Raw genomic sequence first — 13158 nt, 5'->3', positions numbered from 1 at the left:
GTGGCATGCTTACTTTTGTGTATATGTTTGCTAGAGTTATCTTTACTTTTGTTGAATGTTTTATCCATGCAGACAGACGGGTTTACATGTAGGACTTCCAGAGATGCCGGATGTCGACACTCAAATGTCTCACCTAGAGCAATTCTTTTTTTGTGGATTTTCTCCCCAATTTTATCCATCCAATTACCCCACTGTTCCGAGCCGCCCCGGTCGCTCCTCCCTCCCCTCTGCTGATCTGGGGAGGGCTGCAGATGGAGTCCCAAGCTGCTTCTTTTTGCCTGACAGTGAGGAGTTTCCCCAGGAGGACATAGTGCGTGGGAGGATCACGCTATTCCCCCCAGTTCCCCCTCCCCCCGAACAGGCGCTCTGACCGACCAGAGGAGGCGCTAGTGCAGCGACAAGGACACATACCCACATCCGGCTTCCCAACGCAGACACGGCCAATTGTGTCTGTAGGAATGCCCGACCAAGCCGGAGGTAACACAGGGATTCGAACGGGCGATCCCCGTGTTGGTATGCAATGAAATAGACCACCACGTCACCTGGACGCCCACCTAGAGCAATTCTAACATGATAAATTATGTGTATTTAAAGACCCAGTTCATTAAAATCCTATTTTCCATACTTGTGTTTTTCAAAAGAGAGTTTGTAATGTAAAGTGAACTGAAGTGGCAGAACTGCTGTTGCAATATGACTAATAAAATATGACTAATGACTAATAAAATATGACTAATGACTCAAGTCTCTTTAAAAACTCTCCTCCTGGTTGTCAACATAAACCATCTCAGAAAACTGCGTCCTGTAATAAATTACCCCTGATTTGATTGGTCTGTTTTCAAATAGTTGCCTAGCAACATAATGCAAATTAGCGAGCTAGCTAGCTTTCAATAAAGAGTCTCGTCAACCCATCGAGAGTTGGCTGTGATCAGAGACGGTGCAGTAAAATAGCTACAGCAAATCAAATCGTACTTCTGAAGCTGAAAATAATGACAGTGGAAATGAATATTCATTAATAGAGCTTGTCTGAGATCAAGCGTGCCCATCAGACTTACATTCGCCGGAGTTTCTTGTAAGACATAAAGGCTCCCGGTGGGACAGATTTGATACCGTTCTGTTCCAAACGACTGTGGAGAGAGAGAGAGAGAGAGAGAGAGGGAGAGAGAGAGAGAGAGGGTGAGGGGAAGGGTTGTCAAAAAAAGAAGTGAAAGGAAGAGAGAAAGGGTTGGAAAAGGGATGGAGGGATCGCAAAGGGGAAGGAAAAGGAGAAGGGGAGAGCAGAGATGAGGAAAGGGAGATAAAAAGAGAGACAGAAAGACAAGACAGAGTCAAATGGTCACATGTCACCCATTTCTTCTTCTTCTCTCGTCTCATGTAGCTCAGCACACAGCACGCCAAATGTTTCATGTGCAGTTTTAATGGAGACTCAGTTGAACAGTCGCCCAGCTCATTCAAAACACATGGACACAAAGCAGCAGCTCGGCACCGAGCCCATTCACAACTACTCCTCAAAAAGTGTCTGATATCAGGATCAGGAACACTTTGTCATTTCACTTCATGCACTTGCGTACATGAAATGAAACAAAATGACGTTTCCCCCAGCCCACAGCAGCACAACACAAACACAAAAACACATCCAAAAACTACAAGAACATACATACCCAAACTAACACACATATCCAAACTAAACAAAAAAATCACTGTCCAAGGGAACGAACGCCAGCCAGGATGACTGTCGGAACCGCCGGTCTGCATGGGCTAGTTAGCTTAGCCTGCCCCGCTTCCGCATCCTGCCAGCCCGCCTTCTGCGTTTCCTCCTCAAGCGCAGCTCCAGACAGGGGCCGTGGTCCCCTGCCCACCGAATGAAGCAGACCAAGCTCTCCCTGCCGATCCAACACCAGCTCCCCCAGGCAGACACCCTCAACACACCTCCCCAAACTCCTCACGACAACATCAAAAACACCACAGTCAACACCAGGTGAGGCCGCCGCCAGACCGCCCTCGGTATTATAGGAACTGCCGGTCTGCATGGGTAGCAGTTAGCTTAGCCTGCTCTGCTCTCCCAGCCCTCAAACGAAGACAAAACTTAGACGCAGACATGGACAAAGACACTGCATGGACGGTACTGAGTGAGGCCGCTGCAAATGTGAATTAGCGCCACTAGCTTCCAACACCGGAAGTGGGGGGGGGGAATCTCACAGATGTAAAGAAAAAGTGTGTCATTCAGCTTTTGGTTTGTAGTATTGAGCAGTAATTACTGCTACGATACAGCGAGGTCTCATGTGTTTAGCACCATCTCAGTAACAAGGCGCTAACAGCGGAGCTCTGCAACAACATTGTCAGTCCAGTCACTTTCTGGACATGCTCACGTGTGAACTTCTTCTTGCGCTACACCCCTGCTCACACCACCACCATTCCAGCCGATTTACATCACACGCATGCTCGCGTCACCGCCTGGCAGGTTGGACAAGCAGGACAAGCCCAGTGTCTGAACACACTATTAAACAGTGGAGCTGCTGGCTCTGAAACAAAGCACTTGTTACAGCCGCTGTAACACATTTATTAGACTGGTCCGGTCCACCACCCGCCACGATTGGCTGGAACAGAGCTGAGCAGAGGGGATGAGTATCTAAATGTCCACCATCTTTGCTTCCAGAGGAGGGCGAAGTTTCTACTGTCTGTTCTTTCTGTAAAATTAACAGCGACATGTAAAGCAGAGACAATCAAATAGACACAGCTCTGACAGTGGCCTTTTTTACAGTTTTGAACCTATATATTAACCTATAGTAAGCTAATATAGGGCGGTATGGTGGCCCAGTGGTTAGCGCTGTCGCCTCATAGCAAGAAGGTCCTAGGTTCGAACCCCAGGGTTGTCCAACCTTGGGGGGGGGGGTCATCCCAGGTCGTCCTCTGTGTGGAGTTTGCATGTTCTCCCCGTGCCCGCGGTGGGTTTTCTCTGGGTGCTCCGCTTTCCCCCACCATCAAAAGAAACATGCATGTTAGGGTTTATACTCCTGTCTGTGCCCCTGCCCGAGGCATAGCAAGACCAGCTGGGGTTGGTCCCTGGGTGCAGCATGAAGGCAGCAGCCCACTGTTCCTAGCTATACAGATCACAGCTAGGATGAGCTAACTTGCAGTAACAACTTCCCCAAGGGGATTTATAAAGGAAACTGAAATATGAATAAATGAGGGGTGTCGGGTTGTGTAGCGGTCTATTCCGTTGCCTACCGACACAGGGATTGCCGGTTCGAATCCCTGTGTTACCTCTGGCTTGGTCAGGTGTCCCTACAGACACAATTGGCCATGTCTGCAGGTGGGAAGCCAGATGTGGGTATGTGTCCTGGTTGCTGCACTAGCGCCCCCTCTGGTTGGTCAGGGCGCTACATCCCCCTGGTGAAACTCCTTACTGTCAGGTGAAAAGAAGCGGCTGGCGACTCCACATGTATCGGAGGAGGCATGTGGTAGTCTGCAGCCCTCCCTGGATCGGCAGAGGGGGTGGCGAAGCAACCGGGACGGCTCAGAAGAGTTGGGTAACAAATACAATCGTGGAGAAAAAGGGGGGGAAATCAAAAAATATGAATAAATGATTATATATTTGCTATATCTAATGCAAGTTTACAATACCTCTGAGCAATTTTGTGTCACAGAAAACAAACACTGAGCGTAACATGCGGGATAACAACAGACTACATGCTGTAGGAAATGATTGGATTGGAAGTTCATCTCTCCACCGAATCTTTAGATGAACTTAGAAGGCTGTAAGCTTGACGGAGGTAAAAATCCTACATAACCCACCTTGAAACCAGTGACGCCTGATCACGTGGCTTTTCATTCCCACTAAACACAGGACCAAGTGATTTCAGTCAGTCCTCACCTGTCTGGCTGAAGGTGTTGTGTTTAGTAAGATAGAAAACCTATGTGTTCATTTACCATTTTGGGGGACTGAAAATATGGAGCAGTAAGGTTTTTCCTGATATTTCTGAATTTAATTTTTTCGAAATGTATCTAAAAGATAATATCAAGCAGCAGAAGACTTCCAGTGTGGGAAGATGGCGGCATGAACTCGCGTTTGCAGCGGCCTCACCCAGTGCCAACTATGCAGTGTCTTTGCCCACATGTGCGTCTAAGTTTGTGTTTTCGTTTAATGGCTAGGACAGCTGGCGTTGGATCGGGTGAGAGAGCTTATGGCCCTGCCCAGAGCTGTACCTGAGAGGAAACACCGAGGCAGTCTGGCGGCGGCCTCGCCTAGCGTCGACTGTGCAGTGTTGTTGTCTGCGTCATCGTGTGGACTGCGGGGGAGGTCTGCTTCGTCCGATGGGCCCAGGGACCACGGCCCCTGCCTGGAGTTATGCCCGGGGAGGAAACACCGAGGGTAGTTTGGCAGGATGCAGAAGTGGGGCAGGCTAAGCTAACTGCTAGCCCATGCAGACCGGCAGTTCCGACAGTCATCCTGGCTGGCGTTCGTTCTCTGGACGGTGGAGTTTTTGGACTGCGTTGCACTGAGTGGACTGTGTTGTGACCTTTTTTTGTGTTGTTATTTTTTTTTTTTGCTTTGTTCTCTCTGTTTTCGTATGTTTCTGGTGGTGTCGTTTTTGGGAAATTTTGGATGTGTGCTTTTTGTGTTACACTGCTGTGGGCTGGAGGAGATGAAATTTCGTTTCTTTGTGTACGCAGGTGCATGTAAGAAATGACAGTAAATTGTCCCTGACCAGTGTTGTAGTACTCGAGTCCAGGACTCCGACTTGAGTCCGACTCGAGTCCTGATTTTCAGGACTCGTGACTCAACTTGGACTTGAGCACTGATGACTCGGACTTGGACTTGGGCATTGACTGCATTCAGACTCGGAAGTTGGAGATGAGGACTTGGACTTGTTAATTGATACAGACTTTTTTTTTGCTTTTGTTAGTTTTTTTGTAATAATCTGGAATAAGATATTGATAGCTACATTAATACAATAACATTATTCAATTTCATGCAAGGGCAGGCACCTGTGTTCCACCTACATGCGGATTCACGTGCACACCCTCATGTTGGAGGGTATGAGCCCATCTTCTTCGACTCAGACTCAACCTTGATGACTCAGACTCAGGTAATGGGGACTTGACTCGGACTCTTCTTTGGGGACTCGGACTCGAACACTGGGGACTCGAGACTCGACTCGGACTCGAGGTTTAGTGACTCGACTACAACACTGTCCCTGACTCCCTGAGATATCTAAGCTGGACGTGTGGATTATGGTGAATCAAACTCAAACATTTACAGCAGTTTGGTCTGAAGCTTTAAGGACAATCTAGTATTTCCAGAAGCAGTGGTGGTGATCAGTGTGTGTGTGTTTGTGTGCAAGTGTGTTGGGGTGTCTCCCTGTGTGTGTGTTTATGCCTGTGTGTGTGTGTATGTTATCTTAAGGGTCACGAAGGTTAACCCCAGGCAGATGTATCTCGAAGCACAGAATCCGTGAGAAAGTGAAAGGTCAGCTTTACATGTGCTGCATAAGGAGAGCTTGCACTAAGCTTTTCTGAAGGACGACAAATCCCCTTCCATCAACACATGTGCCCAACTACGCGCACACACACAAACACACACACACACACACACACACACACACACACATCAACAGACACGCTGGACCACGTAAGTAGCTACACACACATGCAGTGCACCAGCGCAGTGATGGTTATGCACGCATCCACCAACACAATTCATACACTCAAGACACTTAAATATGCACACACATCAACAGACTGAAGCACATGTCAATGTACACGGAGATGCAGACACACACACGTGCACACAGCAGGTGGCATACATGTAGGTCACTAACTCGTTCCATGACACATATGCACCAGGGGGCAATAATGGAGCTTTGGCTGTTCTTAATGGTGTCCTGTGGTGTGTTTGGGGGGGGGGTGTCTTCCTGGGACATAGCACACTATATTGATTGTGCCATCACCAACTGGAAGACGGTTGTGAAAGGGCGGTTTTGCAAGACAGAGGAACCCAGCTTAAATTTCAGTTACAACATGCATCTGCCCTGCTGTCCTTGAACCTGTGTCTTTGAACCATCAGGAATCAGGAACACTTTATTTGTCATTTCACTTCATGCACTTGCGTACATGAAATGAAACGAAATGCCGTTTCCCCCAGCCCACGGCAGTACAACACAAAGACAACAACACATCCAAAAACTACAAGAACACACATACCCACACTAACACACATATCCAAACTAAACAAAGAAAAAAAATCACTGTCCAAGGGAACGAACGCCAGCCAGGATGACTGTCGGAACCACCGGTCTGCATGGGCTAACAGTTAGCTTAGCCTGCCCCGCTTCTACGTCCTGGCAGCTCCAGGTAGGGGCCGTGGTCCCCGGGCCCACCAGACGAAGCAGACCAAGCCCTACCAGCCAATCCAGTGCCAGCTCCCCCAGCCAGACAGCCTCGATACACCTCCCCACAATTCTCACGACGACACCAAAAACACCACAGTCAGCGCCAGGTGAGGCCGCCGCCAGACCGCCCTCTGTGTTATCGGAACTGCCGGTCTGCATGGGTAGCAGTTAGCTTAGCCTGCCCCGCTCTCCCAGCCATCAAACGAAGACAAAAGTTAAATGCAGACGTGGACAAAGACCCTGCATGGATGGTACTGGGTGAGGCCGCCGCAAACGTGAATTCGCGCCGCCATCTTCCCACACCGGAAGTGGTGGAAGAGAGAACAAGATACTGAAGTACCACCAGCTCAAGGGCAGATGTTCTGACCTACCTGCAGAGAGGGCACGAGTGAAGAACGTTTCTCTGGGATGAATAAAGTATCAACCTATCCCTTTATATTTTTCAACAAAAATGATTTTAAAGCTCCAATGCTGAGGTTTTTCATTTTTGTGCACCTTCGCAGCACCTACAATCAGGGATTAAATTGGGCCGGGGCTGTCTGGGGCTCAGCACTGCCACACAGCATCTCAAACATCATCAGGCAAAGTTGTGCAGCGGCACATCTTCCATCAACCAGGAATTCATTCATACTTTTTTTACTCTGCGTTTATTGTTAAAAGAATGAATGCTGGTCATCCAAATAAATAACGATTCATGTTTTTTCAAGTTTAAAATGACATTGTGTCATCACTTTCGCGGGTCGCAAGAGTAGGATGGTGTGGTGTGTTCCACGCATATACGAGACCGAGAGCTACCAGACAGGAGTCAGTACACCACACAGTTCATCTGATATTCCCACTAAACGTCTCCTCCATCAACACTGATCTTTCAGCAAACTACTGTAAACTTATTTAACTACAAACCAGCAACCATGGTCACTCATTATCATCACGTCTTAAATCACGGCAAACTCATTGTATCCTCAGACAGCTGCGTCACTTATTTTAGCTAGCCAGGTATGGCGGCAATATGAGCACACTGGCTAAGTTACGCTTCTACTCTATGCAGCCAGGGCAATGTATGTCTCTGTTGTGTCTGGTTGGGTGGTGTTATGCCCAAGTCTGACTTGTATGGTTGAGCACTAGCAGATACTGTGCCTTTGAGAGGGGCGGGGAGCAGTGTGATTTACGGCAAGGTGAAAAGTGTCGTGAGTTGATGTTGGTTAAGTAAAAGTTATAAACGTGGCTCCCGGTGTGGTCATTGACTGAACATAATAGTCTCTATTTAAAATTTTACATTTTAAAAATAGAGACATACGTCGGTCTAACAACAAAAAACCTCAAAAAGAGGTTTAGTGAACGCGTGCATAGCTTTAGAAACAACATCTTTAAGCCCTTATATTTGGTCATTGGCAGACAGAAACAATTATTCAACCACCTGGAAAATCCTCTCAAAGAACAAATCATATTCAACCGGCAGTAAAATGTGTATTCTATGTCTACCTGACAAATATGTTATCATCTGCAAACCAGAAATGTCCACACTGAATAACAGGAATTAACTGGCCAGCAGCTGCAGACATAGATTTAAGCACTTATTTTGTAATCATAAATAAATCATGACAATAGACAAATACCCCCCCACTGGACCGTTAGCGATCACATGTTTTTGTATGTCCCACCTCTCCCTTCCTCATTGGATGTTGTGCACGTGATGTGCATGACGAGACAGTAGATGGTATCTCCTTGACCCACTGGATTATATATGGCGGAGAAGTATTTTATTATTTGTAAGCCTGACATACCTATCCTTGAACACCTTTACCTAGTAAGCAGGTCCCTCCGACAAGGCCTCGGCCATATGGGTCTCAGCTCCCGTAAGCGGCGGACTCCATCTTGGTAGGTAATTTCAGTTTAGCTCAATGGTGTTGAGCGGGAAAGGTGTGAACTTGTGGTGTCCTGAACAGCGTGTTCAAAATGGCGTATCCTGAGGCGTATGTATGCAAAACTGCTGCCATTAACTAACTCCCTGCCTGCTGCCCAATAACAGCTGGGATAGGCTCCAGCATCCCCGCGACCCTGAGAGCAGGATAAGCAGGTTTGGTTAATGGATGGATGGATGGATGGATGTGGATGTGTGTGTGTGTGTGTGTGTGTGTGTGTGTGTGTGTGTGTGCGAGTGAGTGAGTGTGTGTGTGTGTGTGTGTGTGTACATATAAAATCCAGTTATTCAAGTAAATTCTTTATGAGACAGTACAAGCCTGTTTCCGTTTCATGCCATAAGCAATCATCAGCTGAACCTCTGAGAAATATATATATTGCGTTTTTTCCCCCAGAATCCATCAGTGGTTTTGATAAGAGTGCTCAACAAATGAGAGGATTTTTTTTAATATATATATATATTATATATTTCTCAGAGGGGACAATATGCGTGTTGAGCGTTGTGGTGCAAAATTGCTGCCGGTCACCCAGGTGGATGCTATACATTGGTGGTGGTTGAGGTGAGTTTACCCCTTCAATGTGAAGTGCTTTGGGTGTCTAGATAAAGCGCTTTAAAAATGGAATATATATATTGTGTGTGTGTGTGTGTGTGTGTGTGTGTGTATGCAGATCGCATATCTATGATGTTGTTTAGTATTGTTAGTATTAATGTTAAGTTTAGTATTGTTCTGATCCCAAGGTGACTGACCTCTACTATCTATCTGTCTATCTACCCTGTTGATGTCTTTTTTTTACCCTCTTTGCTACTATCTACACCTGAATTTCCCTTCGGGGATGAATAAAGGTTATCTTACCTTATCTAAATGGTGTAAATGTGGGTCGAGTACTTGACACAAATGTCTCATGAACAGAAATGGTACATTTCATATCTAGAGAAAATGAGGCAGGCGTTACTGGCAAGTATTAGATGTACTCGACACAAGGTCACTGTTATTGTGTATGAAAGCACCTCTAAGTAAAATATTCTGCCTCATTGTGTACCTCCGAACATATGTTAAAGGCTCAGAGCCACTGATCTTTTTCTTAGAACTCACTGAGCTCAAGGATACCACCGCAGTAGGAGTTACTGACCGACTGCTGAACTCTGTTGAGATATGGCCTTGATGATGTCTCTCCTCTGTACTCGTGTCCTTTGGTCTTATTCTCGTTTTTTGTTTGGTTTTATTTCTTTTGAAAAGCACTTTGTAAGATAGTTAAGAAAAGTACTATATAAATAAAGTTCACTATTATTATCATTATTACTATTTCTTAATGAGGGGCACCTCACAGCATAAAGGTTCTGGGTTCGAGCCCCGCAGTAGTCCAATCTTGGGGGTCGTCCTCTGTGTGGAGTTTGCATGTTCTACTCGTGTCTGCGTGGGTTTCCTCCGGGAGCGCCGGTTTCCTCCCACAGTCCAAAGACATGCAGGTCAGGTGAACCGGCCGTATTGTCCCTAGGTGTGTGTGTGTGTGTGTGTGTGTGTGTGTGTGTGTGTGTGTGTGTGTGTGTGATGGTCTGGCGGCCTGTCTAGGGTGTCTCCCCGCCTGCCGCCCAATGATTGCTGGGATAGGCTCCAGCAACCCCGCGACCCTGAGAGCAGGATAAGTGGTTCGGATAATGGATGGGTGGAGTTCTTAACGACTGTCTGGTTGGATTCTGTTCAGATGGTGCCTCTGTAATATTAGGCAAAAGGGCGGGGGGGTAATCAAAGCTGAAATGTAAATTTCTAAATCTCACAGACTGGCAATGACTTAACCACAGGTTGGAGATTCCTGTTGGGGCAGCAATGAAGTGCTGCACAAAGACCAAAAAACTTGACGGACCTTGATGCTGCAGCCTCTCAAGTAAGTGTCCACTTGAGATGGATTGGACGTCTTGGGGATAAGGTGGGTTGCTTTGTCCTATAGAACAGTGAATGTTGTTTGGACAGTGTATAGTGCACTATACAAGCGCCTCACCGCTGCAACTGAAGATGTAGAAAGAAATTCAAGAGAGAGATGCACATATGAAGGTCTAGCAGCAAAGTCGAGCAGAGTTGCTTTTGTGAAAAACGTGGGCCTTGTGATGGATGGTCTTGAGGAACTTAAAGATTTGACTGAATCTCTGCAGCCCAGAGACAGCAGAGTCTCAAAGTCAATCAATCTGATAAAAAGGGAGACAGCTGTATTCTCTGCCATGACAGATAGTCCAGATAGTGGTCCATACTACAACGCTTCATGTGAGGCTATTCAGACAGGTTCCTTTACGGTATGCCTTTACAGGAAGACAACACACAAAAGGTTATTGATCCTGGCAAGTTGTACGATGCATTATGCACAAGCATGACAAGTAGGATGCACACAAACGAGGAAGAATCACTCTTTCACAAAGTGAATGTGCTGGATCAACACACATGGCCAAGTCCACTACCATTAATGTATGACAAAGAGGAAGTTAGAGAACTTTGCAGTCAGTTAAAGATAGGGTTCTCTGGAGTCAAACAGAGCTACAGGGATTTCAAGGAAAATCCAAATGTGCCAGTAGATGGCGCCCTGGTGAAACGGCAGTGGAAATGGTTGCTGTCAGCAGTGCAGTGTGAAAGAGGTTTTTCCAGAAATGAGTAATGTCCCGCCATTGTGCACACAGCTCAGAATTGACTAGAAGAGTGCACTCAGTAGCGTGCAGAGCCCTGCCAGACGTATCTCCCCTTCTCCAGTGCTCGGACTTAAGGCCTTTGCACCCCAAGTCCGTATTTTTCATCCGAAATTGTCGCACATTTAAAAATAAATACGTCATGTTGTGTCAATCACGTTTATACACCGACTCCAAAAGTTTCGTTCGTCATTAAAGTTTTTGGAACTGGTTCGATTTCCTGCGTTTTTTCACATCTGTCAAAAGCCTTTAAAGAGTTGTTTGACCTCTCAGAGACACTGTACATGCAAACATCCTCATCCAAAATGGGGCCTGAGAAACTTGTTCACGTCTCCTCCCAGCACAAAGCATTTTATGACAAAGAAAGCAAAGAATAGACAGATGCAGGGTTTAAAGACGGATTGTGGCAGATTGTCGCCACAGCATTGTGGTCTTCTTTTTAATGTGTGGTTCCAGTATTGCTAGCAGCGTATCAAACGGGGCCACTGACATCCTGAAATAGATCTGGAAACGATCAGGATCATTCCACAGCTCCTGTATCAGTAGGTGAACCTCTCCCTGCTCTTGACGTCTTCTCAGGATTGGATGGACCCCATGTTTTCTTTTTCTTTCAAGAAGTGAGAGGACCACGAAATCATCCTCACCGCTTGACGACTCCACTTTGTCTCGTATTGCGAATTTTCACAATGAATAGAAGGAGAAGAACACGCATCGACTCAGTGTACTGGGTTTCTGTGCGTAACAATTTTTATCGTATGACGGACTAAAAAAATCGCATACGAAAAATAGTGACTTGGTGTGCAAAGGCCCTCAGGTGAAAAACCAGCTGAGGAGTTCGCCCTCAGCTGCAGCATTAAACGGGTTTTTCAAAGGTTTTGAATCACCGCAACCATGAGAGGTCCTTCATCATACAGTCATAACGGTTTGTTAGGTCCAGCAGTACGTGAGATTAGCAGCGGACAGAAACACGCACACAGGGAAAGAAAAACCAGTTTTTCCTACAATTATACGACTTTTGCACAGCGCCCTAGTCAACCTAACAGGAAAACGGTTCTTAATATGCAGCGCTCAAGTTAAAAAGTCAACTTAAATAGTTTAATAAACGTTGACTAATATGAACTTGCACTTTCCAAGAAGAGAACGTTTGCTATGCAACCACTTTGGTCTAACCCTAACCTTGTCTTTATTTCCATAATATAGTAAAACCGGGAAAAGTTTATGCTCGCACATGCGTGACACACATCAATGGCAGACTCAGATTGAGCAGCGACAAGAATATGCAACATTTCCTGTTTTGACTGCAACCTAGAGGAAGTTGCTCCTTTATAACGTTAGCATTTTTTGGATTATAAGAATTCTTTTAATAACTTTTAATCATGTCACCGCCTGATCTGAGTCAATCGTAGACGTAAGTCGTGCATGTGCACAGTTGACTGAGCTCGGGCAGCAGCAGAGAGCAGCATTGGTGGAGCGAGAGTGAATGTGTGGAATGAGCGAGAGTGAATGTGTGGAATGAGCGAGAGTGCATGTGTGGAATGAGCGAGAGTGCATGTGTGGAATGAGCGAGAGTGAATGTGTGGAATGAGCGAGAGTGAATGTGTAGAATGAGCGAGAGTGAATGTGTGGAATGAGCGAGAGTGCATGTGTGGAATGAGCGAGAGTGCATGTGTGGAATGAGTGAGAGTGCATGTGTGGAATGAGCGAGAGTGCATGTGTGGAATGAGTGAGAGTGAATGTGTAGAATGAGCGAGAGTGAATGTGTAGAATGAGCGAGAGTGAATGTGTGGAATGAGCGAGAGTGAATGTGTGGAATGAGCGAGAGTGCATGTGTGGAATGAGCGAGAGTGCATGTGTGGAATGAGCGAGAGTGAATGCGTAGAATGAGCGAGAGTGCATGTGTGGAATGAGCGAGAGTGAATGTGTGGAATGAGCGCGAGTGCATGTGTGGAATGAGCGAGAGTGGATGTGTGGAATGAGCGAGAGTGAATGTGTGGAATGAGCGAGAGTGAATGTGTGGAATGAGCGAGAGTGAATGTGTGGAATGAGCGAGAGTGAATGTGTGGAATGAGCGAGAGTGCATGTGTGGAATGAGCAAGAGTGAATGTGTGGAATGAGCGAGAGTGCATGTGTGGAATGAGCGAGAGTGAATGTGTGGAATGAGCGAGAGTGAATGTGTGG

General features: G+C 46.4%; 1 protein-coding gene across 1 annotated transcript in view; it reads right to left on the bottom strand.

Annotated features, from left to right (window-relative positions):
• The window catches only part of LOC130112356 (slit homolog 1 protein-like), a 218539-nt gene that overhangs the window by 82145 nt on the left and 123236 nt on the right, over positions 1–13158 (bottom strand). The window contains 1 exon segment of the mRNA XM_056279686.1: positions 1053–1124. Coding sequence (XP_056135661.1) covers positions 1053–1124 — 72 coding nt within the window.

This window comes from Lampris incognitus, chromosome 5 (assembly GCF_029633865.1).
Source record: "Lampris incognitus isolate fLamInc1 chromosome 5, fLamInc1.hap2, whole genome shotgun sequence".
NCBI lineage: Eukaryota > Metazoa > Chordata > Actinopteri > Lampriformes > Lampridae > Lampris > Lampris incognitus.
This window is presented reverse-complemented; position numbering and strand designations above follow the sequence as displayed.